Source organism: Lactuca virosa, chromosome 2 (assembly GCF_052849685.1).
Source record: "Lactuca virosa cultivar CGN04683 chromosome 2, Lactuca_virosa_CGN04683_v6, whole genome shotgun sequence".
Taxonomy (NCBI): Eukaryota; Viridiplantae; Streptophyta; class Magnoliopsida; order Asterales; family Asteraceae; genus Lactuca; species Lactuca virosa.
Window position 1 is genome coordinate 312433754 of NC_136427.1, and position 27541 is coordinate 312461294.

General features: G+C 37.0%; 2 protein-coding genes across 5 annotated transcripts; both read right to left on the reverse strand.

The window, feature by feature from the left end:
- Positions 1 to 15497: 15497 nt before the first annotated feature.
- Positions 15498 to 18223, reverse strand: LOC145157202 (putative protein phosphatase 2C 76). 4 transcript variants are annotated; one of them, XM_079076281.1, is made up of 10 exons: positions 17920 to 18223; positions 17487 to 17602; positions 17069 to 17378; positions 16840 to 16967; positions 16645 to 16743; positions 16415 to 16573; positions 16261 to 16347; positions 16064 to 16155; positions 15914 to 15988; positions 15498 to 15844 (listed from the first exon to the last, which is right to left on the reverse strand). In XM_079076281.1, the coding sequence occupies exons 3-10, from the start codon at positions 17326 to 17328 to the stop codon at positions 15692 to 15694; spliced, it is 1053 nt and encodes a 350-aa protein (XP_078932407.1). In that variant the 5' UTR covers positions 17329 to 17378; positions 17487 to 17602; positions 17920 to 18223; the 3' UTR covers positions 15498 to 15691. The 4 variants fall into 4 exon arrangements, with proteins under 4 accessions (XP_078932407.1, XP_078932408.1, XP_078932406.1 ...); XM_079076282.1 differs by lacking the exon at positions 17487 to 17602 and having other exon boundaries at positions 17069 to 17381; XM_079076280.1 differs by lacking the exon at positions 17487 to 17602 and having other exon boundaries at positions 17069 to 17354; positions 17920 to 18222.
- Positions 18224 to 22895: 4672 nt separating this feature from the next.
- Positions 22896 to 26938, reverse strand: LOC145161693 (uncharacterized). Its single transcript, XM_079081283.1, has 2 exons — positions 26687 to 26938; positions 22896 to 25602 (listed from the first exon to the last, which is right to left on the reverse strand). Exon 2 carries the CDS (start codon positions 25458 to 25460, stop codon positions 23589 to 23591), a length of 1872 nt encoding a protein of 623 aa, XP_078937409.1. The 5' UTR covers positions 25461 to 25602; positions 26687 to 26938; the 3' UTR covers positions 22896 to 23588.
- Positions 26939 to 27541: the final 603 nt, after the last annotated feature.

Consider the following 27541-nt stretch of genomic DNA (forward strand, 5'->3'; position numbering starts at 1 on the left):
ATCATGGAGAGTATTCTATTATTCATAATACTGCCTTGTGGTTTTAAATGTTCAAAACCAGAAGTACAATACTTGATTTCATGATACATAGCTCTTACTGTAAGTAAAAGCTACTGAAGGTATATCTGGTCGGGATGTAATTAACTTTTCTTACTGTTATAAGAGAAGTATATTACTTTGTAATTCACTCGTTGTTTTATCCATGTGAGTCCTATCAACCATACTAATATGACGGAAATGCCTGCAGCGACGTTCTTCAGGCGTCGGAACGGTATGATATTTGACACCCTAGGCCTGCCGGCCAAACTGTAGCGAACAGTAAAGGTGCGGGATTGTCAGTCCCATATAGATCTATACACAAATTCACGCTCTCCCTACAAGAGATTCTGGCTAATAGTTCAGGACTTAAAAAGGTCGTACTTAGATAAGTACACCGTGAAGGGTCTCACAAATTTATTGTTTCAACGAGATTTCCGATGTATTATTATTATTACCCGATGAATGCTAACTCTGGTACTTTGTAACGTACCCTTGGTTAATGCAAACCCGGTAAGATGTATTATTACCTCGAGTTCGCTAACTCGGGTACTCTGTATAGTACCTTTGCTAATGCCAACCCGGCAGAATGTATTATTACCCGTGATTGCTAACTCTGGTACTCTGTATATCGTACCTTTGTTAATGCAAACCCGGTATGATGTATTATTACTCGTGATTGCTAACTCTGGTACTCTGTATATCGTACCTTTGTTAATGCAAACCCGGCATTACCACGTGTTTGCTAACCCTGGTACTCTGTATCGTACCTTTGTTAATGCAAATTAGGTATGATGTATCTTTACTTCTTTAATATGTTGTTCGTATATTAAAGGTATTATACATATCTTGGTATGGTTGAATGAATTTTGGTAATTTCCTTGGAAAGTATACAGTTGTAAATCATACTTGTATCTTTAGTTTTGAATGATAAATTATACTTATTATAATTTATATCTTCTATCTGATTACCATGGTTTCTCATGGATGAACACCTTTGCTCAGCCTGATACAAAGGTGGTGATACCAAAAGGAGTAACCTTTTGTACTCATATATGTATAATATATATATATAACTAAGAAGGTAACGACCTTCGGACAAATAATACAACCCTAATTCCACATCTAAACAAGGAAAATGATATAGGATAATTCATTAGTCCTAAGCCCTTCAAGTCTTATTTATATATTTATACATATATAAACATGATTTTGGCATTTATAATTTGAAATAGTTTATAAAACATTTTTCAAAGAATTTAACATGACTTTACGTTATTTTGGAAGTATTTGGTAATTCTTAAAAGCATACGGAATCATTTTGTGTGATTATTATCACATACAGTTATTAACACAATTTAATATTGTGTTAAACTTGTATTCCACCCCCTAAAAAGCATTTAAAAACCATTGAAAAGGTAAATTATAGGGGTATGAACTCACTTTGATAAGCGGTGATTTGGGCAGCGTTTCGTTTCCCGTAAAGAGTTTATTTAACGAGAAACCAGCTCAAACCGGGCAGAGTTTCGACAGGAGAGAGGATGAATTCTCGAGAATTCTGGGGCTTGCTTCGGGCTTTAGATGCGATACCGGGGCCTTCGGGGGTCGTGATAAAGTCGAGGGGGTGAAATGGTGCAAAATGGGTGAAAAATGGGTTGAAAAACTCTTCTTATGCGAGGAGGCTCGCACCCTTTATATAGGGGTGCGAGGGTTCGGCCGAGGAGGACAGGTGGAGAAGCGAGGGTGAGTCAGCAGCCACGCGTCGGTCAGCAGCGAAGCCACGTGCGAGGGTTTAGACAGCAGGCTCGCAGTGGCAGTCTCGGATTGGACCATTCTTCGGTCCAGTAGAAAGAGGCCACGTATGCGAAGGAAGGTGTCCGAGGGGTGTCTCTGGGGCATCTCATGCGAAGCTGTTCGCTTCTAAGTGGACCTCGGCTGCGGTCCAATCAGGAGGTGCCACGCATGGGTTCGGTCCACTCAGCAGCTGCCACGTGCGAGGATGACGTGGCATGCGAAATTGCCCGGTTTTTCCTATTTTTTCTTTATTTTTGTGCCAAACTTGCGAAAATCATAACTTTCGCATACGAGCTCCGTTTTTGGCGTTCTTTATATGCACACATAGGTAAAATCATACTCTACGACTTTCGTTTAGACTTCGTCGGCTAATTTTGAATTATTTTTAATATTATTATTTTAAACAGACCGGGATGGGAATCCGTTATAAATTCATAACTTCTTCATACGACGTCCGTTTTTATCTGTCTTTTTACCGTTGTACTACTACCGACGAGATCTTCAATTCTCATTTAGGTTGTGTCGGCTAAAAATCGCTCGATCTTTATTTCGAGTTTTTTAGCTGTACACTGCTATACCGAAACTTAGAAAAATCATAACTTCCTCATACGAAGTCAGATTTTTCCGTTCTTTTTATGAAAGTTCTCGGTTTAACATAAACTACAACTTTCATTTAGATTGTTAAGGCTAAAAAGCCTTTTATCGAAAATTCAGTTTTTACACTGAACAGTGTTTTGCCGGTTTTGTCGCGGATTTTCGATTGGTCATAACTTCTTCGTTATAACTCGGATTTTAGTGTTCTTTATGTTTTTGGAAACCTTGTTACAAACTCTACCACTTGGTTTATCCCAATTACGATTCTTGATCAATTTATTTTTGACCAAAATTTGACTGGTGTCACATAAAGGATCTCGCAATCGTAGTCCTTGACTACATCCAGCCACCTACGCTGTCTCATGTTCAGGTTTGGCTGATCCATGATATGTCTCAAGCTCTTGTGATCCATGTATATGGTATAACGGACCCCATATAAATAATGTCTCCATATCTTGAGAGCTAACACCACCGCTCCCAGCTCTAAATTGTGCGTAGGGTATCTCGTCTCATGCGGCTTCAGTTGCCGCGATGCGTAGGCTATCACTCATCCTCTCTGCATGAGGACCGCCCCTAAACCTGTGATGGATGCATCACAGAACACCACAAAATCCTCAGCTCCCTCCGGGAGTGTTAAAACTGGATCCTCACACAAACGCTGACGGAGGGTCTCAAACGCCCTCTGCTGCTCAGGGCCCCATCGGAAATCCACCCCCTTCCTCGTCAGACGAGTGAGGGGTACTGCAATCTTGGAGAAGTCTCGTATAAACCTCCGGTAGTACCCTGCGAATCCCAAAAAACTCCTGATATCTGAGGGAGATTTCGGAACCTCCCACCGCATGACTGCCTCGATTTTGGTCGGGTCGACCAAAATCCCTTCCTGGTTAACGAGGTGCCCGAGGAACTGGACCTCTCGTAACCAAAACTCGCACTTCGAGAACTTGGCATATAGTCGTTCCCGCCTCATAACTCCCAACAACTCCCTAAGATGCTCCTCATGCTGCTCTCGAGTCTTGGAATACACCAATATATCATCTATAAACACGATGACCGAGCGTTCCAGCATCGGTCTGCAGACCCGATTCATCAGGTCCATAAATACTGCCGGTGCGTTGGTGAGCCCAAACGACATCACCACGGACTCGTAATAACCATAACGAGTCCGAAACACGGTCTTCTCCACATCCTCCTCTTTGACCCGGACCTGGTGATACCCCGATCTTAAATATATCTTGGAAAACCAAGAGGCCCCCTGCAACTGATCAAAGAGATCATCTATCCTCGGGAGTGGATAACGGTTCTTCACCGTCAACTTGTTCAACTCCCTATAATCGATGCACATCCGGTGCGAGCCGTCCTTCTTCCTGACGAAGAGGATCGGTGCTCCCCATGGAGAACTTCTAGGTCGAATGAACTGCTTGCCCAGCAATTCCTGAAGCTGTGATGACAGCTCCTGCATCTCGGATGGCGCCAATCGGTACGGCGCTTTGGCGATAGGAGCTGCACCCGGCACCAGGTCGATTCGGAACTCGACCTGCCTCTCCGGAGGTACTCCCAGTAATTCCTCCGGAAACACGTCATCAAACTCTTTAACTACCGGAACCTCTGACACCGGAGTCTGATCCCTGACCCGCGTATCCACCACATACACTAAATAACCCGCACATCCGTGCTAAATGTACTGTCGAGCCCTGGCAGTTGAACAAAACCTTGAACCCACCCTGGTGCCCTCGCCATAAATAATCAGTTCTCCCCCACTTGGGGTTCGAACTACAACCCGCTGACCCTCACAATCTATCATAGCACCAAATCGACCAAGCCAATCCATCCCTACGATCACGCACACCTCTCCCATGGGAAGCGGAATCAAGTCTATGGGGAAAGATACTCTGTAGATCTCCATCTCACATCCTCGGTAGACCGAAGAAACAGAAACCCCGTGCTCGTTGGCGATCGAGACTCGCAACGGACACTCTAATTCGCCCACTGGCATACTGAACTCCCTACTAAAAGTATGTGATATAAATGATCGACTCGCCCCCGAGTCAAATAAAACCAATGCAGGCAAGGAGTTCACTAAAAACGTACCTAAACACAGGTATATAGAGATAAGCATAAAACATATAAGATCAAAAAGATAAGGAATAGAAACATACCAGCAACCACATCCGGTGCGGCCCTGGCCTCCTCTGCGGTGAGCTAAAAGGCGCGCCCCTGAGCCTTCGGGGGATCTGCCCTACCTGACCTCCCATCCGTAATCCTCAATGTAGTTGGGGCGGGAGCCTGTGCCGGCTTACCGACAAGCAATGGACAGTTGGCCTTCATGTGGCCAACCTGATCACAGTGATAACACAACTTCATACCCGGAACCGCGACAGGCTGGCGACAATCCTTCGCATAGTGCCCCTCCTTGCCACACCTGTGGCACCCACTACCCGCTCGACAAACCCCAGAATGACCCTTGCCGCATTTTCCACAAGTGCGGCTCGGCTGGCTCCAAACCCTAGAATCAGCGGTCATGGACCGCTTTGGCGCCGGCTGAGACTGTGTCGGGGCCTGCCGCTGCTCCCTCATCTGCAGCTCAATCTCCAACTCACGCCGCCTAGCGGCCTCCTGTAACTCCAGCAGAGTATCACATCGTTGTGTGGCAACAAACTGACGAATATCAGTCTTGAGTATGCTCAGATAACATGTCATCTGGGCCTGCTCCGAGGCAAACTCCGGGCAGAACATCGCCCTCTCAGTGAACATCCGGGTGATCTCCGTCACCGACTCTCCCTCCTGCCTCAAACTCAAAAACTCTGGAGCCAATCAATCCCGCTCAACCCGAGGAATGTATCGAGCGCGGAACATATCCCTGAACTGCTCCCAAGTAACGGCAGCTCTCTGGTCGTCCGTGTACGACCCTGTCGTCAATCTCCACCGGTCCTTGGCCCCAAGCCTCAGCATGTTCAAGGCACATCTGACCTTCTGGTCAGTAGGACATGAACACGTGAAGAAACAACCCTCCACGTCAGATAACCACCTCATAGCTCTAATCGGATCCTGGGTACCATCGAATGTCGGGGGCTTCGTGTTATCGAAGTCCCGGTACTGGAAGCCCCGACTGGCTCCACCTCCTCCTGCCGCTGTTACAGCCGATGCAGCTGCAGCGGCAGCCGTCTCTGCAAGGGCTGCGTATCGCTCGTCAAAGTACTCGACCATAGCGATCTTAATAGACCCAAACATCTCTGGTAGCTGCGCCCGGAACATAGCAGTAACCTTATCATGTAGGATCTCTCGAATCCTGGCATCCAACTCCTCTGTACTCATCTGCACCACGGGCTCAGGTGCTGTTGGCCCCTCCGGGCCTCCGTCTCCTGATCCTGATCCCGAACCGGATCCGGTCACAAAGCGCCTCGTCATCACCATTCTGAAACATACCACAAGATATCAGATAATCCACATAAAGAACTAGGAACCAACTCCCGACTAAACCCTAGGGGTTGTGACTTCCTTGCTACGCGTATGGGTCCTGTGCTTTCAGTAGTACGGGCCCATACTACCTTCCACACCTACCCATATTTGTCTCAAGTATCACCACAACACCCTAACAATATACATAAAATAGTGAGCGCTAAATCCTCACTCCTAGAGGAATGTTAAATGTATCATAACTGGCCTCCCGGCCTCTCACTAACCACCCATCAATGAAACTTCCACCAACCCTGCAGCACTAGTGTATGCTAGCCATACATAACGCTGGACCCTATAGACTTTCGAATACCCAACCCTACCCTAAGCTCCCAATCAAACAAGAACAGAACATAAGGCCAAATCAAACATTCTCAGGCTATAAGATCTTAATTATGTATAACTGTGATGCATACACTAAGCAACTACAGTAATGATGTCAATCTCATATAAAGGAAACCCTAGGCTAGTAGGCATCATGTAATCAGGCAATTCTATCATGCAATTCCTGAAGATCCCTAGCCTAGCACTAGCATGTTGTTCTAGCATATCACATAATAAAATAACTGTATGGTATTTTGGGGTCTACTTACTGGCTCCGGCTGATCGTACACCCCGCATCCTCCTTTACTCATTTTGAAAACCATTTAGAAAAAATATATTTTTTTAAAATCCTTTCCTTGATTTGAGACTGGATTCACACGAGTGTTCCTCCAATTCACTCAAACCAAGGCTCTGATACCAACTTGTAACACCCATAAAATTTAAGCCAATTTAAAACTTTTCAAAGACATTTAAACCGATAGTTATTACAAATCTGTTTTCAAAATAGTCTAACATCAGAGTTCATCCCAGAAACATAAATAAAATATAAGGAGCTGTACGATCATGCCTTCGCCTTGCCGCGATCCCCTGATGTACCTGAAACAATAAATTGAAACTGTAAGCACGAGGCTTAGTGAGTTCCCCAAAATACCGATATACTGCACATAAACACATATACCAATAACAGCATGTACTGGGTCCACAGCTTTACAGACCGGATTACCCCTGGGCCCACAGTGTGAGTCTGGATTGCCTTCTGGGCCTACAGCTCACATCTGGATTGCCATCGAGCCCACAGTACGAGACTCCCTCAGCTCATATCTGGAATGCTCCTGAGCCCACAGTACGAGTCTGGCATGCCCCACCTCGCCCTCAGCTCGTATCTGGAATGCTCTCGGGTTTGTTGGTTACCGCACAGAGCAGGATCACCTCAACCCATCCCACATAATATGTCGACATATAACAGATAAGTGCACATACAAATAAACAGGCAATATCACAGGTAGTCCTACAAACCTACCCTCTAGCATATCAAACTAGCATGCATAACTAGCTCATTCTCAACATAATACCAACTACTAGGATATCATTTCCAATGGGCCGGCCTTGGTGCCTTAGACCCCTTAGTATAGTGAGGATGACTCACCTCGCAATTAGTGCTGAATTACTGCAGGTCTCTGACTACGATCTCACCAGGAATCCCGAACTGTCACATAATAATAAATACTAGGTTAATACCCAGCATTACCCCCTTGACCAAGTGTCCTTAAAACTCATTAAACCCATTCCTTTTATTGGGCCCAAAGTCCCACACCAAGTCTTTAACTTGAAAGTCCAAATACATAAGTCCACTATTGGCCCAATTTACTAAATTAGGCCCAATCTCCTTATTGGGCCTAATCCCATGATCCACTACCACTAACTGGCCCATAACATCTTATTTACTAAGTACAGCAAAGGCCTAAATCTCTTTAGTCCATAAACAACCCAAAACCCGAAGCCCAATTGTCAATGGCCCAACAGAGGACGTACGTGGGGCGTACTCCTCTGGTACGCGGGGTGTACGTGACCAGATGTTGACCACCATCGGGGTGGTTGACCCAGTACGCTGGGCGTACTAGATTTACGCTGGGCGTACTCCATAACTTGACAAAACCTTATTAAGTGCTTGATGGCTTAAGCACTTAATCCCTAATCTCAGATGCAGGGGCCTAACATGCCCAGGGTCCATAAAGTTACGAACCTTATCACTTTGGACGTCCATAAAGTTCTAAATGCTTGGTCTTAATCCATTAAGACCTTATTTCTCTTGCATGGGACACCTACAGCTAATGGGACCTTATTTTTATCACTTAAAGTCCCTTCAAGAGCCTGGAAGGACAGCTCTTTACGTCCACAACACAAAATACACCACTCTATGGATTTTGGGACAAGAGATGCTTCTAATAAAGTAAAATGATGAGATCTAAGCATATATGCATAAAGTTTGGAACTTTATACCTTTTGCAGCTTCTTGAACACAAACTAACTTCAGATCTATGAGCTTGATCTTCTTCTCCAACACTTGGATGCAATACCTTCCTCTTGAAACACTCCAAAACACACCAAATAAGCTTACACCCACAAGGAAGAGCTAGGGTTTGGGGAGGACGAATGTAGGTTGTGGAGGCTGAGGATAATTAGAGGAAATGATTTATAAGGGTGTTTATATAGTCCCCAAACCCTAAATATTAGGGTTTTCTCCTGACATGAGTACGCCCAGCGTACATGAGTGTACGCCCAGCATACTAGGACGCGCCTAGTACGCTCAGCGTACTCCTTCCTGACCCAAAGTTGCAACTTTAGTACTTATACTTCTCATGGCCCAACTCAACCAACTCCAAGGACTACAATGGCAATTAATAAAAGAGAAGGGATTTCGAAATATACTGGCGAAGTTCGGGATGTTACAAATATAGGCGTCTTGTTGGTAGGTTGCTTTACCTTACTGTGATGCGGTCTGGCATTTCTTTTAATGTGAATCAGTTGAGTCACTTCTTAAGCAAGCCAAGACAGTCGCACATGGATGTCACTTTTCGAGTATGTCGTTATTTAAAGACTACTCCAGGTCAAGGTTTATTCTTGTCAGCTACCGGTCGTTTGGATCTAGTTGCTTACTGTGATGTAAGTTGGTTAATTTGTTAACCTACGCGAAGGTATTGTACAGGTTATTTTATAAAGTTTGGTGGTTCTCCTATTTTTTGGAGAACGAAAAAACAAAATGTTGTTGCTGGATCGTTTGTTGAAGCTGAATATCGAGCCATGGCAAGCATAGTGTGTGAAGTTTTGTGGCTTCAGAGGCTATTGTGTGATCTTGATGCTGTTCAGAAATGAGCTACTCCATTAATGTGTGATAATGAAGCAACTCGTCATATTGTTGCTAATCATGTTTATCATGAGTACACGAAGCACGTTGAGATGGACTGCTATTTCGTTCGTGAAAGAGTATCTAGTGCTGAAATACAAACGTTTTCTATTCAGTATGCACATCAATCAGCTGACATTTTTACTAAGGCGTTGGGTGCAGATCATTTTCAATATCATCGTGGCCAGGTGGGTGTGCATAACCTTCACAGTCCAACCTGAGAGGGAGTGTTGAAGTTATCTCTATTTGTCTCGTATTTATCTTTGTTCTAGATAGAGGTTATCTTATTATCGTTTCCTAGTTTATCTAGGTTTCTTGTTTTCCAAGTATAAATACTTGTATTGCACCTCCGAGTCTTCTTGATGAATATACAAGTTTGTTCCCTGATTAAATTTCTCAATATTTCTAATGATTTGTTATGTAAAAAATATTACAATTTTTAGTAATAGCTAAAAAGGGTTGGTAGAATGATAAGAAAGACACATGACCAACACCTATTTAACAGTTATCATGATACATATGATATAAAAGAAAAACGATGAAAAGAAGATGAACCAAATTTGAAAATTAAACTTTTTATGATTTAAGGGGTGTTTACTATTTAGATTTAAGTGATTATGATTATTATTTTTGGTTGTTTTGGTCGAAATAGTTAAATAAATTATTGTAAGAAAATTGATTATTAAAATGACTAAATGCAAAAAAATAACATCATTTATTGATTTGTTTATTATAACATTGTTGTTTTTTTATATTACAGCAAAAAATATTATTCAAATACAAAAACACCTGAATCAAGAATATTATTCAAATACAAAATAATTTCACTAGCCTTGATAAAAACTTAACTTAACTATGGTTAATTCTTTACTCGTGATAAGAGTATTGTTTTTGTTCCAAGGAAAAGAATATCTTGTTATATGGCAAATCGGGCAATCGTTTCGTGTTTTTGTTTGACGCGACAATGTTTTATGTAACACGAACACAACACGACACGATGTCGTGTTTTTTTAACTATCACAAAAACAAACCGATTAAAAAACAAAAAACACAACACGACACGACAAAGATAACATAAAATAACAATTAGTTTATTTAATTAATACTTAATCATACATAACATGAAAAACACGAAAAACACGACAGAAAAATACTAGATCGTGTCAATTTCATGTTGAATTTTGAACACGAACATGACACGACACGACGTCGTGTTTTTTACACTTAACACACATGAATTTGAATTTCTGTTTCGTGTCGTGTATTTTGTTGTGTCGTGTGATCAATTGTCACCTATTGTTACCTTATATATTTGGGAAATCTCCAGAAAAGTCCTAAAATTTTACCCTAATTTACGAAAAAGTCTCAAACTAAATTTTATTTATGAAAAATCATGAATTACCTGTAAAAATAGCGATTTGACCCATTTTTTCCGGTTTACCGGTTTTATTACTTACCTGTTTCACTAAAGTCCCATTATTTTATCCTAATTTGCAAATAAGTCCCAAAATAAAATTTACTGATGATTTGGCCCTTTTCTTCATGTACAGGCTCGGCTTTACATATATACTAAGTAAGCAAGGGCTTAGGGCCCCATTTTTAAGGGGCCCCTTAACCCAAAAAGTCCATTAATTAATTTTAGTGTTGATTTTGGATTCTCTCACCCTATGCATACGCACGAATGCACGATGCACAATTGAATCATTGAAACTGAGATACCCTTTTGCCAAACGACTCTTCTTCTTCTCATGAAGTCGTGATCTCGTCTTCTTCATTCTTCTTCTTCCTGGCGTCTCTCTATGAAGTTTGATCATTTGGATTGTTCAAAAATCAAAAAATCGATTCTTGAATCTTGATTGTTCAAAAAATCGATTCTTGAATCTTGATTGTTCAAACGGTATTGTTCTTCTCTCTGATTCTCTATCAATTTAAAAATCAAACTCCATTGATGATTCTTCGTTCTTCTTTCTTGATTAGGCTATCTATTAGGGTTAATACTTAATAGGGCTTAATTTTTTTTAACCTTCACTGTGTGAAGTTTGATTTTGGAATAGGTTTAGATTTTGGATATTGGAAGGAACGATTTTGCCATTTTGGTTGGAACGGATTTTAGTTTTGCAATTCCATATTTCCATCTCAGTTTTGTCAAGGAGTCAAGCCTTCAAGGTCACTTTGCCAAGCTGGTAAAGTATGTATTTTCTATCTATAAATCTATAATTCATTACTATTTACTTTCTGTTTACTTTTTATTGTTTTAGTGATAGTTATTGTTAATTAATTTATCAATAATCATGTCTAAAAGAAAATATGAATCTGGGGCTTTAAAAAGAAAAACGAAAAATGCAACAACGGCCCCAATTTTTGGTCCGCTTAAAGCCTCCAAACTGGTTGAGTCGGCCCTGTTCATGTAACATACATTTTATCGGTTTCATTACTGACTTAGACACCTAGTCATTAAATTAGTTGATAAGATGAATATGATGGGTTATATAATGCCACATTTACTATAAGATTTGATACTCATCTCATCGGTTCATTTATGACTATGTATCTACGTCAGCAATGAAACCAATAAAATGTGTGTTTCCAAGAAAAAATGACAGAAAATGAGTTGACGTCTGAAGAGATGGATATATTGGTTTACATAAGATTAAATAGACAATTTGATATTTCTTATAAACGTAAAAAATAATGCAGTTGTTGTTAGTTTATGTAATTATTGTAGTCTTCGTTGGATGCATTTTATGTTCCAAAAAGATATACAATATATCAAGATATCAAGTTTTATGTTAAACATAGCATTATATAACTCAACATATACATCTCATCATCTCATTTAATGACTAGGCGTCCGGGTCAGCAATGAAACCGGTAAAATGTATGTTACATAGAGAAAATGGTCAAATCATCAGTAAATTTTATTTTGGGACTTATTCGCAAATTAGGGTAAAATAATGGGACTTTAGTGAAACAGATAAGTAATAAAACCGGTAACCGGAAAAAGGGGGTCAAATCGTCATTTTTACCGGTAATTCATGCTTTTTCGTAAACAAAATTTAGTTTAGGACTTTTTCGTAAATTAGGGTAAAATTTTAGGACTTTTCTATAAAAGTATGGTATGAAATTGAATTTTTTTACACTATTGTTAAATTGTATATTTTGTAAAAGTATGGTATGAAATTGATTTTTTTAATTAAGTTGTTACAAGTAATTTTTGATATAGATGCGGCTTAGGAATATATTATAATATGTGTCGTTTTTTTACTAAAAAGTATGGTATGAAATTACTTTTTTTTAATTAAGTTGTTATAAGTAACATATATGATATGGATGTAGTTTGGAAATATCTATTATAATAAATAAATAAATAATTGTCATATATCATATTTTTATTCATTTTGTCATATGTTATTTTGTGGTTAATTTAAATTAACTTTTATTCAACATGTCATTTTATAGTTTTTTTTCTATGTTATTAAATTCCAATAGTATTTAAATATAAAAAATAAATACATATAAATCTCATTAATGGACTTTCTTTTTAATTTCAAAATTCCTTAATTAAAGTCTCATTAGTTTCCTTTATTTTTTTATTTAAATTATTTGTTTAAATTTAAAAAGGAAAAAAACAGTTTAATTTTAATAATTCAATATTTTTCTTATTTGTCTTATAAATTCAAAGTTCTTAAATGTTTAAAATTTTATATTTAATTTTTTTTTAAATAAACCAATGTAATACATAGGTCTTACACCTAGTATTATAATATGCATCGTTGTTTTTTACTAGAAAAATCTTTAAGAAAATATTTTATAATGATATACATTATGTAAATTGGTTTTTAATTTTTATATTTAATAATTGTTACATGTTATATGTAAAATCACATCTCCAGGTTCAAGATTTATCAACACCAAGTTTGATGAGTCATTAAAAAAAATAGTAAATTGAATTGTTTATACGGTTCACGTAGTACTCGTTACAAAGCCCATGTAAAGGTAAATCGTCAATATTAGTGATATTTTGGACATATCGTGGCTTAAGTAATAGACCTTACGTATAAAATTTTGTACCTCAACTACTAGATTTTTATCGCACGATAAAACATTGGTAAGTCATTAGTCATCGTAACGAAATAATTGACTTTGCAAGATAGTTGGAGCTCCAATCACCATAGTTTAGTTTATATTTGAAATGTAAACAAATTAAATGTATCAAAATTAGTTAGTGTGTGATTCACATTAGTGCAGTGGCGGCCAGAACAAAATGTCAGAGGTAGCACATGTAAATTTTAAAGGCAGAACACCGGAAAATTACATCACATCAAAAAATTTCTCAAAAAATTTCACTACCCCTAAAAATTTGAGGGGTAACACGGACTACCCCGGCTCCTTATTAGATCCGCCCATGCATTGTTGTCCGATTCACATCATTTTAATAGTTGTATAAAGACAATTTTAAGCATACGTATATGTAAATATATTCAAAAAATTAGCCAAATTTAAAGAGAGATGAACGGTCTTTTAATGGAGTCGAAATATAGAACCCCATGATAATACCCAAAACACCTAAGAGCCAAACATCTTAACTAGGGATGAGCAAAGGAACCAACCCGGCTGGAACCGGCCCGAACCGGACCCGGCCTGGGAACCGAAGTCGGCCGAAATTAAGAACCGAACCGGACCGCCGGTTCGACCGGTTCCCGGTTCCTACCGATTCTTGTCGTGTCTTCAATGTTGGAACCGATCCTCGATAAATAGCAACATACGGTTCCGGTTTTTTCCGGTTCTACCGGTTTTTGCCGGTTCCAAAAATCCACAAGAATATCGTCTCGGTCCTGGCCCGATCGGTTCTATCTGGTTCCGATTCCGGTTCCGGTACCGATTCCGGCCGGTTCCCCGGTCCAAATGCTAATCCCTAATCTTAACAAATTTAGATGTATATGATTTTGTTTACATTTAAAAAAATACTTATTTCATGGTTTTTCATTAAACTAAAACTATTTTTTGTAAAATGTCATTTTCATAAAAAGATTGTCATTTTCCGGTGGGGTGGGGATGGGGAAGGGGTTAAAGTTCATCAAAATTTATCAATAGGTTTTTTGCACTGTAGCACACCAAAGTTTGAAAATTTTACACATTTGGTCACTCAAGTATTTTTTTGTGCCTAATAGACCATTAAAATTGAATTTTACCTACCAATTACACCATTATATGACCTGATATAGGAACGATTACTTGAGTGACTAAATGTGTAAATAAACCGGTTACTTGAGTGACTAAATGTGTAAATTTGTCAAACTTTGTTGTGTTCCAGTGCCAAAAACCTCATATGGGTTTTGCAATTTCCCCCAAACCCTTACTTAGTCGGTATTTGCAAACGTTAAGGACCAATTGAGCACAAAAAATACTTGAGTGACTAAATATGTAAATTCGTCAAACTTTGTTGTGCTACAATGCCAAAAACTCTTTTATCAATCATTCAGTGTAATAATAAAGTTCACAAAACATAGTGTAGGAAAAAATAATTTTGTAGATTACAAAACTTTTGTGATAAATATTGAAAAAACTTATCATTTTATGTTTTTCTCTTACATCTTTTAGGTCATTTTTTTGGATTAAAAGGTTCATGTAAATACATAAACTTCATAAACAAATGGCGTATGGGTCAGGTACATAAGAGCGCTACAGGGATTGACCATATACCGACGACTTTTACAACCCCTATGCCAATGACAGGTCGTGAGGAAAGCCTATATTGATGACAAGTCATCGGCGGAAGTGCAAATAGTCATCGGGATAGATACCCCTTATACCAACGACAAATCGTCTGCAGAGGCTCTATCGAAACTGATTTTCGAGAAAAAAAAATAAAGTTTTATTATTTACTTTTACCGACGACATGTCGTCTTTACACAACCTGTAGAGACGACTTTTCGTCGGTATAGGTCAAAACCGCTTTTATCATTTGAGATATAGCGACGACTTGTCGTTGGTATAGGTGAAAACCGGTTTTACAGTTGAGACTTAAGACCTATGCGGACTATGTGAGAACCGGCTATTCTCCTGAAAAATTAGACATTATGAGAAAATGATAAAGCTTTAAAACAAAATCCTAATAACTTAATGAAAAAAGTTATATCAAGTGAAATAAATCTCAAACAACCAACCTTATACAACTTATCAAAAAGTATTGGACATTAGAGATTAGATGAATCAACCTTCACTGAAAATCAAGCCAGTGAGGTGTGTATATATATATATATATATATATATATATATATATATATATATATATATATATATATATATATATATATATATATATATATATATATATCCCACTGTTACATTTGGCAATGAAAATGAACATCATGATTATGATTGGTGGGAGTAAAGAGAAAGAAAGTGACATCTTTTATTCAAGTGTAAAAGTAAACAGGATCAAGAGCAAAAATCAGAATTTACACGAGAAGACACAATTTTCATGTCTCTCTTCACTGCAGAACAAAAGTTGCAAAAGAAGGCCATAAATTGAATAAATAACATGAACATCTTCAGCAGCAATGTAAGAAAACCCCTCCGGCATCAGGCATCAGTTTGGGTTTGTGGTTTTATGGTGGTAGGCTTGACTACAATGCAGGTGATATTATCACAACTGCCACGGGTAAAAGCAGCCTCGGTCAGCTTTTGAGCTGCTGCCTCTGGTTCTTCTTCAGTCTGTGCAAGTGACACAGCATCCTGATGATGCAAAATTTCACAATCAAGCTTACTTCTTCAACAAACATTATATATGTATATATATACTACCTCATTGGGTACAACGTCCCAGAGACCATCACTTGCAAGAACCAGCAGTTCAAATGCTTCATTCAGCTCTTGTTCCTGCAAAAGAGAAAATGTAGGTAAGTTTAACAGAGAATCTAATATTAAGGTAACTAACAGGAAATTAACGACAACCTGGATTTCTGGTTCAGCCACCACATATTGCTTCAGCATACGGTTTCCAAATGCACGAGACATTGCCAATACGCCTCCAACCCTCCATGTGCCTTGAACAAAAAGACAAATATTTGAATATTAGATATCAAAACATCTTAATTAAATACTACTCCTATTACTATTAATTAAGTTATCCATTCCAGTCACCACTTTACCTGCCCACATGACAACCCCACCAGCACTTTCAATTCGCATCCGCTCATCACTTCTGTTTGGTTTGTGATCCTCAGAGAGGGCGATGGCTGCAGTCATTATCAACAACTCAAACAACAATCTTGTCAGCGACACTGTTTGATAGGAAATTCTTACCTTTGCCCTCATTGGATATTACAGTCCGGGAATCTCCAACATTAGCAACATACAGATAATTTCCTACCAAAACTGCTGTGGAAGCAGTAGAACCATCATCGCGAAAATTATCCTTTTCGGACTCCAAAAAGTCTTTGTCGGTTTGCTGATAAGTCTCACCTGTCACGTTATTCAAATTCTTGGATTAAAAATTCATGTTGGATAAAAAGAGACATCACAAGTGAACTCACTAATAGCCACTTTTGTGTTTGTTATAAACTCTGGATGCTTCATGAGGTTCTTAAACAGATTTTCCTTTAAATATTGAGATGCACGCGAACCACCATGACCTACAAATCCATCAAACATTCATTCATTTTAAAATTTAAATCTGCAAATCGCAACTGAATAAATGTTAAAAATTAGCTGATGGGAAAGAATATAACCGTCAAATATCCCAAAGAGGCAGACCATTTTCCCATCGATCTTGCATGTTTTGATGTCATAAAAATCCTCCATGCTAGGTCTTTTACCTCTGAAACTTGAATAACCGCAGCTCAATTTTCCATCTTCACTGCCAATATATATTGAACACAATACTTGTTAGCTTTAATACATAATTATATGACATGTTTGTATATGAACAATGAATAAGAGAATTAATTAATTAATTACCTCTTCCAACCTCCACTTGTATATGAACCATCACTATCCTTCTCTGTCAAAGCATCAGCAATCAAACCCCGACTCCCGGTTGCACCTGCAGCCATCATCCTTTTCCCAGTTGTCAACCACTTGTGATCAGAAGAAAATGCCACTAAAGGAATGGTCTTCAGACTTCTCTTCAATTTTGCAAACTGCAACAACCCTTCCACAGGTTTCCCAATATGCCCTCCTTGCAGAATCAATGTCCTCAGGTAACTGCTGCATATCATCTAAGAATCCACAACCTGGCTTGGCCCTGTATGCCAAACCAACAAATTTCCTGCTAATGTCACAGATTTCATCATATTTCTAAACAATCAGGGGCGTAAGATGACTACCAACATACATAGAAACTCATATATTTACGCTTTTGAATAGCAATATATACCAATGTGTTGTAATATGATTCCCTTCGTTCATGTTATGTGGGATGATGTAGGTGGATATAGACGTTTAGAAACAAAAATGTCTCAATACCAGGTTCCTCTTTCTCCATCAAACGTGCTTTAGAGTAGACACATAGATTACAAACCATCAACCATGTTATGTATTCTGTAGCAACGTTCTCAAACAACCAATCTCCCCAAATTAAACTATTTATTCATATAAGATGATTTTAAAAATTATAAATCATAAACGGACAAATTTGGAGGCGTGAGAATAATTTACTGGAAACTAGATGCAATCATAATGGTCATATATATAATAATAAATTCGAGTGAAATGGAATCAATTGCTATGAATTTCAATACCAAAATCCTCAATTTCACTCCCTAACGTGATGATGATAAACATGAAAACAAACAAAGAGGAAATCTTACTTTTAGATTGATCGGTTTTCAACGATAAGCACCAATCTTTGCAAAAAGAATCAACCAATTGGTGATTATCCAAGAATATCTTGATATACGGATGCGTCCCCTCAACAACAATCTCTTATAAAATTTTCCACAAAAATATAAAAATTAATTATAGAGAAACCTGGAATCCTCAATAAAAAAGAAGAAGAGAGGAAGACTAATTCCAAATGGTGGAATCGGAAACACTACAAATTAAGCGGTAATTCAATGGCATTTGTTCCAAGAAAATTGAAGGTGAATAATCCTAAAAGAGTTTTCTTACAAAAATATAAATAAAAATAAAACGTGGCTGTGGGATTAAACCAAGAGAATTGTAACCGTGTGTCTAAGTATTTTTACCCAAAACAAAACTCAAATAAAATAAACAAATTAGTTGTAAGGCCCCCACCAAATTTCTCTTTATTTTATTGGATCGATATCGACTTTAGTTTAGGAAAGAAAAACGGAGAGTTGCAAAACGAGAGGCGACTGGTTCAAGAATCAGAAGAGAAAGAACAATACAAAATTTGATGTGCACGTGCGACTGGTTGTGTGAGAAAAAAGTTTTGTTATGGCCTTGCCATTACCTGCTGGCTCACCTCTAAAATGCGCCTTCACATACATGTATATAAAATTATAAAACATTAAATCCTGAGATGCACCCACAGTTACCGGACCGGAGAACTGGACAGTAACGCAAGCATGGTGTGGTTTTTGGCCAAAACGAACCACACAAACCGTAAATACAGTTTTGATAATTACATAAATCGAGCAGTGCGTTTTTTCAGTTTTTTGATGAGGCGTGGTTTTTACGGTTGAGGTTCGGTTTAAACTGCATAACTTGTTGCGTTTTTTTTTTTTTTACACAGTTTTATTCCGCATAACTTTGGTGCGGGTTTTCACCTTACTTGCGAGTTTAATACCCAACTTTACATCTTCATGAAATATATATACATGCATATAAATTTTTCACAAGATATGTGTGTTCGAATGAGTAGACTCGAATGTATCTAATCTTTCCAAGCATTTCATATGTGAAGTTAGATTACAGTTTTCCATTTGATGAAAAAAAATTGTTAAAATCCGAAAGTAATATGTAAAGTTGAAGTTCTCTTTTAATCCTGTTTCCAACTTTCAAAATTTTCCTTTAAATAATAAAATATTATTAACTAAATAACTATTATTATATATAAAAAACAAATCTTCATAAATAGTCAAGGTTCTAAAAAGCTCGCCACGGCTCCGTCATGGCGCGCCATGACTCTAAGGCTTGTGTCTGCCGCCAAGCTTTGCCAAAACGCCGCCTTAACTCATATATGTGTATAAAATAGAATAATAGTTGAAAATACATATAAAAATATTAAATATATACAAAATTGTCGTCTTAAGTCACGCCTTACAAACGACATGGCTCGCCAAGGCTCGGAAAAGCTTGAGGCTTGACATTGCCGCCAAGTCACGCCTTATGTAATTTAGAACCATGTAAATAGTTCATGTTTTTTAGAATATCAAATTTAGTTTCTAACATTTTCGTTCTGATCTATGCGGTATCAAATTTTATCGTATAAAATGATTTTTATATCTTTTTAAATTATTTTGTATTTTTTTAATATTTAAAAAAAATAAAAAAGAAAATAAATAACACCGACTATCTTCTTCCCACCTCACCCCCACATGATATACTGATCTCTACCTCCCCCCCCCCCCCCTTTCTCTCTTTCTCACTAAAATTTGAACTTAGTTCAACCCTAATATAAAAGTTGATCAACCAGTTTGCTATCAATGTTAAGAGAGCTTCGCATTTTGTCCGTTAGTTGTTACGATATGTAATTACTCATTAAAATATTATGATTTTGATATGTTTATTACTATAAAGTTTATCATTGTTAAAATAAAAAATAAAAAAAAATCTTTAGTTTATATAATTTGATTTGTTACACGTTAGGGCCTAAGGGCTTTTTTTTCTGGCTCGTCTTGGGCATTTAAATCCCCATGATCGGCCCTGGTCCCCCTTTAACCCTCCCATTTACCTGCCTCCTTATACCACAAATCGCAACTATCCGTCTTTCTCACCTTTTACTCCAATCGCTCTCATTCGCCACCACCACCAACATCGCCGCCATCGGTATTTATATCGATTTAGGCACACCAGCTTCCCAAACCACCGTCATCATCACTTTCCACTAAACCAAAATCCTAGAACTTTGCAAGGGTTTGTCCACAACATATTAAACCTAAAACATATGGATTTGTGTATAAGTTCCCGTCGATTGGATTACATGCTTTGAAACGACTACCGAGTTTGTATTTGAGGCTCAAAACAGCCAACAGATTCCTAATAAAGCAGGTTGGTTTATTTTTTTCTCTCGTCAATGATGCTTTGCTTATAAAATTGGTACCGATAGGGATGGTGATCAGAAATGGTCGATATCCCACCATCGGGAGAAGGTTAAGAACATAGAAGAGTCTCTACAACCGCCGTGAACCACCACCACTCACCCTCGTCGGTCCTCGACCTCACTCACCATAAACCATTGGTTAATGGAGCAGAAATTGAATGAAGGGTGTTGCATTAATTTTACAGGTAGTGGATGGGAGGTGTGCGACAACGTACAACGACCTCCGATAACAACGTCAAGATAGTGGCAACGAGTTTAGGAGGCTATTATTGTGCTTTGTTTAGCTGTCGGGTGGGGTATGGGTATGATAGTCTTTTTACATCACTCGGAAACCAACCACCCAACAAAATCATGTCATAGGGATGGCCTCAATTAAAAAAAGATAAGTTGATGACCAAACGCACAAGTTATCCTAAACCAGAGGGGCCATACGTGCAATTTACTCTTACATTTAAATATTATTATCATCAATAGAACTAAAATTACTATAATACAAAAAATAAAAGACGATGATTTATTTATTTTCCTTAACCATATTTTAAGTTTCAAAGATAATTATGTCTTTTAAACAATAATAATAATAATAATAATAATATATAGATATTGGAATTACATTCCTTTCCTACTAATTTCCAACTAATTAGGAATAATAAAACTAGAAAAGGACACGCGGCTCCGCCGCTTTTGGACTATGTCATAGAAGTTAAATATCAGCAAACTTTAAAAGATGTGTCGAAAGTGTAAATCGCCACAAATAAAGGAGAAAACCGACAACCCCTAAAATTAGATGTCAAAAATGTAGAACCAAAAGAAAGAACATTGATGGAAAAAAACGAAAATTGTTGTGACTATAATGTGAAAGTTGCCAAAGTTGGAAAAATATGGTGGCAAAAGTCTAAAGGAGGTTTTTTGTGTTTTTTATGTCAAAATGTAAATGTTTTGACTGCAAGGTTGAAAAGTGTCAAAGTCACTAAAAATTTGTGGCAAATACATCAAAATATAAAAGATTTGACTGCAAGGACGAAAAGTGTCAAAATCACTAAAGATTTGTGGCAAAAATCTAAAGGCACAAAAACTTAATCAAAACTTAAAAATGTAAAAGTTTTCACTTCGATGACTAAAAATGTCAAATTCATCAAACATTTGTGACAAAAACCTAAAGCTAAAAAGATTAATAAGTTCCCTTGGATTTTATATATATATATATATATATATATATATATATATATATATATATATATATATATATATATATATATATATATATATATATATATATATATATATATATATATAATTATAAGTAAATTACATCAATGGTCCATGTGGGTTTGGGAGGCTACGTTTAATCTCCAAATTTTTATTTTTTATTTTGGCCGGTCCTTATAGTATGGGTTTATTTCGATTTTGGTCCTTAACTGAAGACTATTTTACCTTTGTTGAGTTCTTTTATCTTTTCTATATTATTAACCTATTAAAAATATTACTAAAATATATAGTCCCTTATCCCTCCCCCCCTCCTATTTTTTTTTACACACCGCCGCTACCCATCCCCCTTCTTCCTTTCTCACCAACACCACCACACACCCCTATTTCTTTTGATAACAAAAAAGTCAAATGATAGATTTTTTTTTCTAAATTCTTTTTGAATTTAGCGCGAAAACCAAAAGTTGTTTTTGAAAAGTGTTTGGATAGTATTTCTTGACTTTTGAATGTAATTTAGTTTTAAAAATGCTAAAAGTCACAAAAAAATCACACTTTCCTGACTTTTGAAAACTCACATTTTTTATTCCTTACAAAAGTTATTTTGAAAAGAACTTTAATATCTCCCAAACATCTTTTTGACTTTTTAGAAAAGTTAAAAGGCAAAAATCATTTCAAAAGTAATCTCAAACACTCTCTAAGTTCATGTTTAGCAAAAATAAGTGATGTGTAACTTTTATTTGTTATAAGTTAATGTGTAACAAAAATAGGTAAAGGTGTACATTTTATTTGTATTGTTATGTTCGGTAAAATTAGATTGAAGCTTTTAAAATATATATATAAAACTACATAAAATAATGTGTGTTTACATCAAAAAGATAAATATGTAAGTTATAATTTTCATATTAACAAAACAAAATTGTTATATTATCTAAGAGTTTTTCTTAAACGTAACTTCAATTAACTTTACAAATAGGAGTAATTTTTGTTTTTATTTGAGCATCCAAATCGAGTGATGTCGGGTTAGCATGTTTTGATGTATATTTACATTTTGTTTTAGAAGTAAACATATTTAATATATAAAATCAAAAACATGACGACCCTCCCCACAGCTCCCATCATTCAGCTTCATCTTCATCACCCTTCCTGTGCATCGGCAAAATCGAAGATGATGATGGATTGGATTGAAAACTTGTGATGAAATTACCAAACATTAAAAAGTGTGATGGAAGCCACACTAATGCATACCACATAGGCATAAGCCTTTCCTGGTCTCGATGGTCAAATGAAAACGAAAATTACAAGATGACACAAATACAACTTACATAACTTAATGAGCAAACTGGTCATTATGAGTTGCCTAAATATGACATGTGCCTTTCTTAATATATTGTGTATTGATTAAGAAAAAAAAAATTACAATACTAATAAAACACAAATAAATTAAAGGAAGCTACTTGTTGTATTTAGACCTTACTGACGTAACCCAACTACCAACTTTCGGCACTATGTCATATTGAGTGAACCTTTGCTCTGATGCCCTTTAGTAAATCGTCATATTCAAGGAACTTCAATCTTAGAATCTATTATCCTCTCAAACTATAGAAACTAATAAATGAAAAAAAACTAGACAGAAATTTTTTACAAAGTAGAGAGTTCTTCAACTTTGTACTAAACAAGAATAAATGAAGAATTCTACAAAGTAACTAGGGTTAGCCTTATTTAGGGAGGGATTGATCAAAAGGACACCAAATGCTTTTAGAAAATGTCAGCCCAGCCCCCACATAACTTCTAGAGAGATCATGCATGCAAAATTGCAAATGCAATGAACTAAACTCTTTTTATATATATATATATATATATATATATATATATATATATATATATATATATATATATATATATATATATATATATATATAACATTACTAAAGGAAAAAATAGAATACAATTCTTTTATACCTCTGCCGATGACTATCCTATTAGTCTGTGTCCATTTTGTTGATATATTCTCTCTCTCTCTCTCTCTCTCAGGCATGATAATGGTGATTAGGTTGTTGTTTGAATAAGGTCCAATGGGGTAGCTGCAGGATCCAGTTCCAGGTAGCCTTTTGGAGAATTAAAAGCTTCTTTACCTGTAAGCAAATAGTTTGGGACTTGATGCGAGAATCGTAACATTTCTTCTTTTGGTATCTTCTTAACCTGACTCCTGTCTGCATGTGGACAGAAAACCGTTCTAAATCCAGTCAGCTTCACAAGAGGTCTGACAGAGACACCACCTTCTTCTTCTTCTTGGTTATTATAGTCAGCAACTACTTCCACCATGTCATACTGATGAATCACATGATCTGGAATGCTTTCGTTCCAATCACTGGACCAGTTTCTGTAGAGGGCCCACACGTCCCCCTTTTTAGGGTGTATAACAACCGACCCTCGTGGCGTTTTCGTAAATTTAACCTTCTGAGAGAATGAATTTAAAGATGTATTTATTTGAAACTTTCCGACCCGGAACTCCCCACATGTCTTCCTGAAACCCGAACCTATCCATTCCATTTTCCCAAATTCAGCGGTTGTTTTTGAGTTGAGCCAACTGATTTTCATCTGGAGGGGTTTCCTTGAGATCACTTTATGAATCAATGCATAGAAGCGTGGCATGCCATCATCATCATCATACGCAGACCACACCTGGTAATCTTGAAATGAATTTTCCGTTCGATCCGAATCAAAATTGTGAAAGTCAGGATCAGGAACACTCATTGCAGGCTCATGTTGTTCTTCTTCTTGCATATGCATATCATCCATGGACATGGTTTTATTTGTACTACAGTTAACATTATTTGCAGGAAGTTTTGTGGTTTCTTTCCTCGCCTCTGAAAGCCATCTGCGAATCTCCTTTTGGGCTTTCTTCATTAGCATGTTTCGAGTTTCAACTACAGTCAACTCTCTGGTGCTATTCCAAATTTTATATGCCACATCAGTCTCAAAACCATTTGTTCTTATTATCCCAGTCCCAGATGTATTTCTTGAGGACATTTGATACGTGGTGTTAAAAGAAGAAGGCTGCTGCTTGATGTCACTATCATCCGCTTTTCTATTTTTTGAGTGGTTTCCCATGGACAACTCTTCACGCTCTCTTTTCAATCTCTCATTCACCCGCTGGATAACATTTGCTGCTTTTGATGCAATGGAAGGGTCTGTGTTGCAGAAGCTATCTGTGTTTGTGTCGTTTGATGAATGATATTGCTTCATTGAATCCTGATGCTGTTGCTGTTGCTGTTGGTGTTGGTGTGCAACCGATTTCTTAAAATTAACAGGCGGTGCACTCTCTTTAGCCAAAAAAGGCTCCTGACAATTGGGACATAGGAGTGTTTGATTCAGGTATATTTTTAGGTATTCATATTGCATCCTGCATCCATGGCAAACAGTCCAAAAAGTAGTACTGGTGGAGCTGTGGTGGGACTTTTGTACTTTTGAAGCTGCACGCTTTGCAAAACTGTTTACACCAGCACCAGGGGATGCTGATGGAACTTTCCTCCTTTGGTTATAGGTTGATCTTTTAGCCTTGTCAGACAACAAACTCCATGCTTCAGAAATAAGTTTAAATGCTCCATCTGCACCAACCGATTTGTTTTTATCAGGGTGCAGCATGAGAGCCAGCTTTCTGTACTGTTTCCTGATTGTCTCATCATCATCACATGGGTTTACACCGAGTATCCCATACCAATCGACTTCACCATTTACCTTGTTCTCTGCAGATATATACACATCAAGAATGGTGGACATCTGAGAGATGCCATCAAGATCAGGACACAGGGTTTGGGCCTTTACTGTATATTTCTTTGAAGCAGCAAAATCTTTATCACCCAATTTCTTCTCGGCGAGTCTTTTTGCCCTAATGGCCTCATCCCTCTTGCGTTCCATGGCCGACCCTCAATGTTACTTTCACCTGTCTTTCTCTCCTCAGGAAAGGGTGCAAAAGGGATACAACACAACAAGTACTAAAGGCTGAGACTTGAGGGCTTTCCTTTGGTATACAGGTGGTTGTCACAACCAGTCAACATACCTGCTGAAGAGCTAAATTAGGGAAAGTGATTTTTGTGTATGTAAGTTGGAAATGAATGATGAAAAATGAAACAGACTAATCTCCTCATTAGTTTTATCAATGAAGACTAGATGTATCATATTCATGTATGTACCATGATAATAATGATGGTGGAGCTGGAGCAATATTATTAATTGGAGCCGTCATGTTATCATGGAATATGCTATCATATTCATACATGCGCTTATTGTCTAGAACACATTCTAATGTCAATATTATCTCCTATATTAGGTATGGAAGTAGCTAGTAACTGAAAAATCAAGATTCAGGTACTACCACAAGCAACTGTAGTATAACAAATCTATGAAATATCTACACTAAGTGACACTTATTGTAATCATTGAGAGAAAGGGTGACACCATTACTAGATGACTACATGCAAGGTAATGTTACCCCAAGAAATGACTTCAACAATGCACTATCCCTATGTTGTTTGATATATCTACATTTGTGTGAATGCACGAACAACTAAGATATATACTTAAAAAAATGATGCTACAATAACACATGCTACATCTGGTTCTAAGATATGCTTTTGTCATGTGGCTGTATATAGATTTGGTAAATGGCATATTCAATTGGGAGAGAAAATGATAACAAGTTTGCCAACTGACAACCACTATTCTATATGATCTTCCGTCTCATTTTATTAAACCGTTTAATTGTCACTATTATTATGCATTCGCATTTTGCAGACACAAATACCGTAAAGCTAATGATTCATGATTTCTCTTTTCACAGTTCAGCTCGAACTCTCGATTAAAGTAAATAAAAAAAGTTCATGAATGCATGTCAAGAGAACTAAAACCATGAATTTGCGAGGATCCAAGCAGCAAATCGGGTACCTAAGGAAAGCCAAGTTCGAGAATCTAAAAACTAGATTCGAGTCGTAAACATTGGACATAGATCTAAAAAAACTCAAACCTAAACACGATACAGAAGTAGTAAAATGACGAAATTCAAGTTTGATAATCGGGTAATTGAAGCTCATGAAATGTATGCAAATTATGAAAGATAATGAGAGTGAGAAAGAACAGTAAATTACCCGTACAAATGAGTAAGGGATTTGAATCACCACCATATGATTTGATTATTGGTTGACCATATGATATGATTCCGCCACAAAGGTAAAAAGGCGAATGAACGCCCGAAGCGAATTTCGGTCAAAACCCTGCACCGAAGAAGTAAGAACTCGAGAACAAAATCAATCCGCTCCAATAAATACCGGAATATTTCGCTATTGAAAAGGGTATGGGTGGAGGTGGACACTTCTATTTTTTCCAGCTTTTGGGCTTCAAGTCTTGACTCTTGAACCCTAACAATTAACTTAACTATGGTTAATTCTTTACTCGTCATAGAGTATGGTTCTTATTCCAAGGAAAAGTACATCTTGCTACCTTATCTCATATTGTATATATTTTGTATATGGTATGAAATTGATCTTTAAATTGATTTGTGACAAGTAATTTTGGCATTTAATGGCATTTTTTTATCAAATATCAAAAAGTAAAAATGAAGACTATTAATAATAACTTTTATTACTTCAACTATACATTAAAATTGATCTCTAAATTGATTTGTGACAAGTAATTTTGGCATTTAATGGCATTTTTTTTATCAAATATCAAAAAGTAAAAATGAAGACTATTAATAATAACTTTTATTACTTCAACTATACATTAAAAATATCATATAGAAAATAAATATTTCAGTATTTTATCAATAAAACAATTTATATTTTATTATTTTATCAATAAAACAATTTATATTTTATTATTATGTTCTTTTATTAAAATATATTAAATATAACATGCAATTAGATCTTACTTCATCCTTCGTAATAAATGAAAATAATTTTGTCACTTGTCAATCTTTCATGAATTTTGACATATGTCATTTT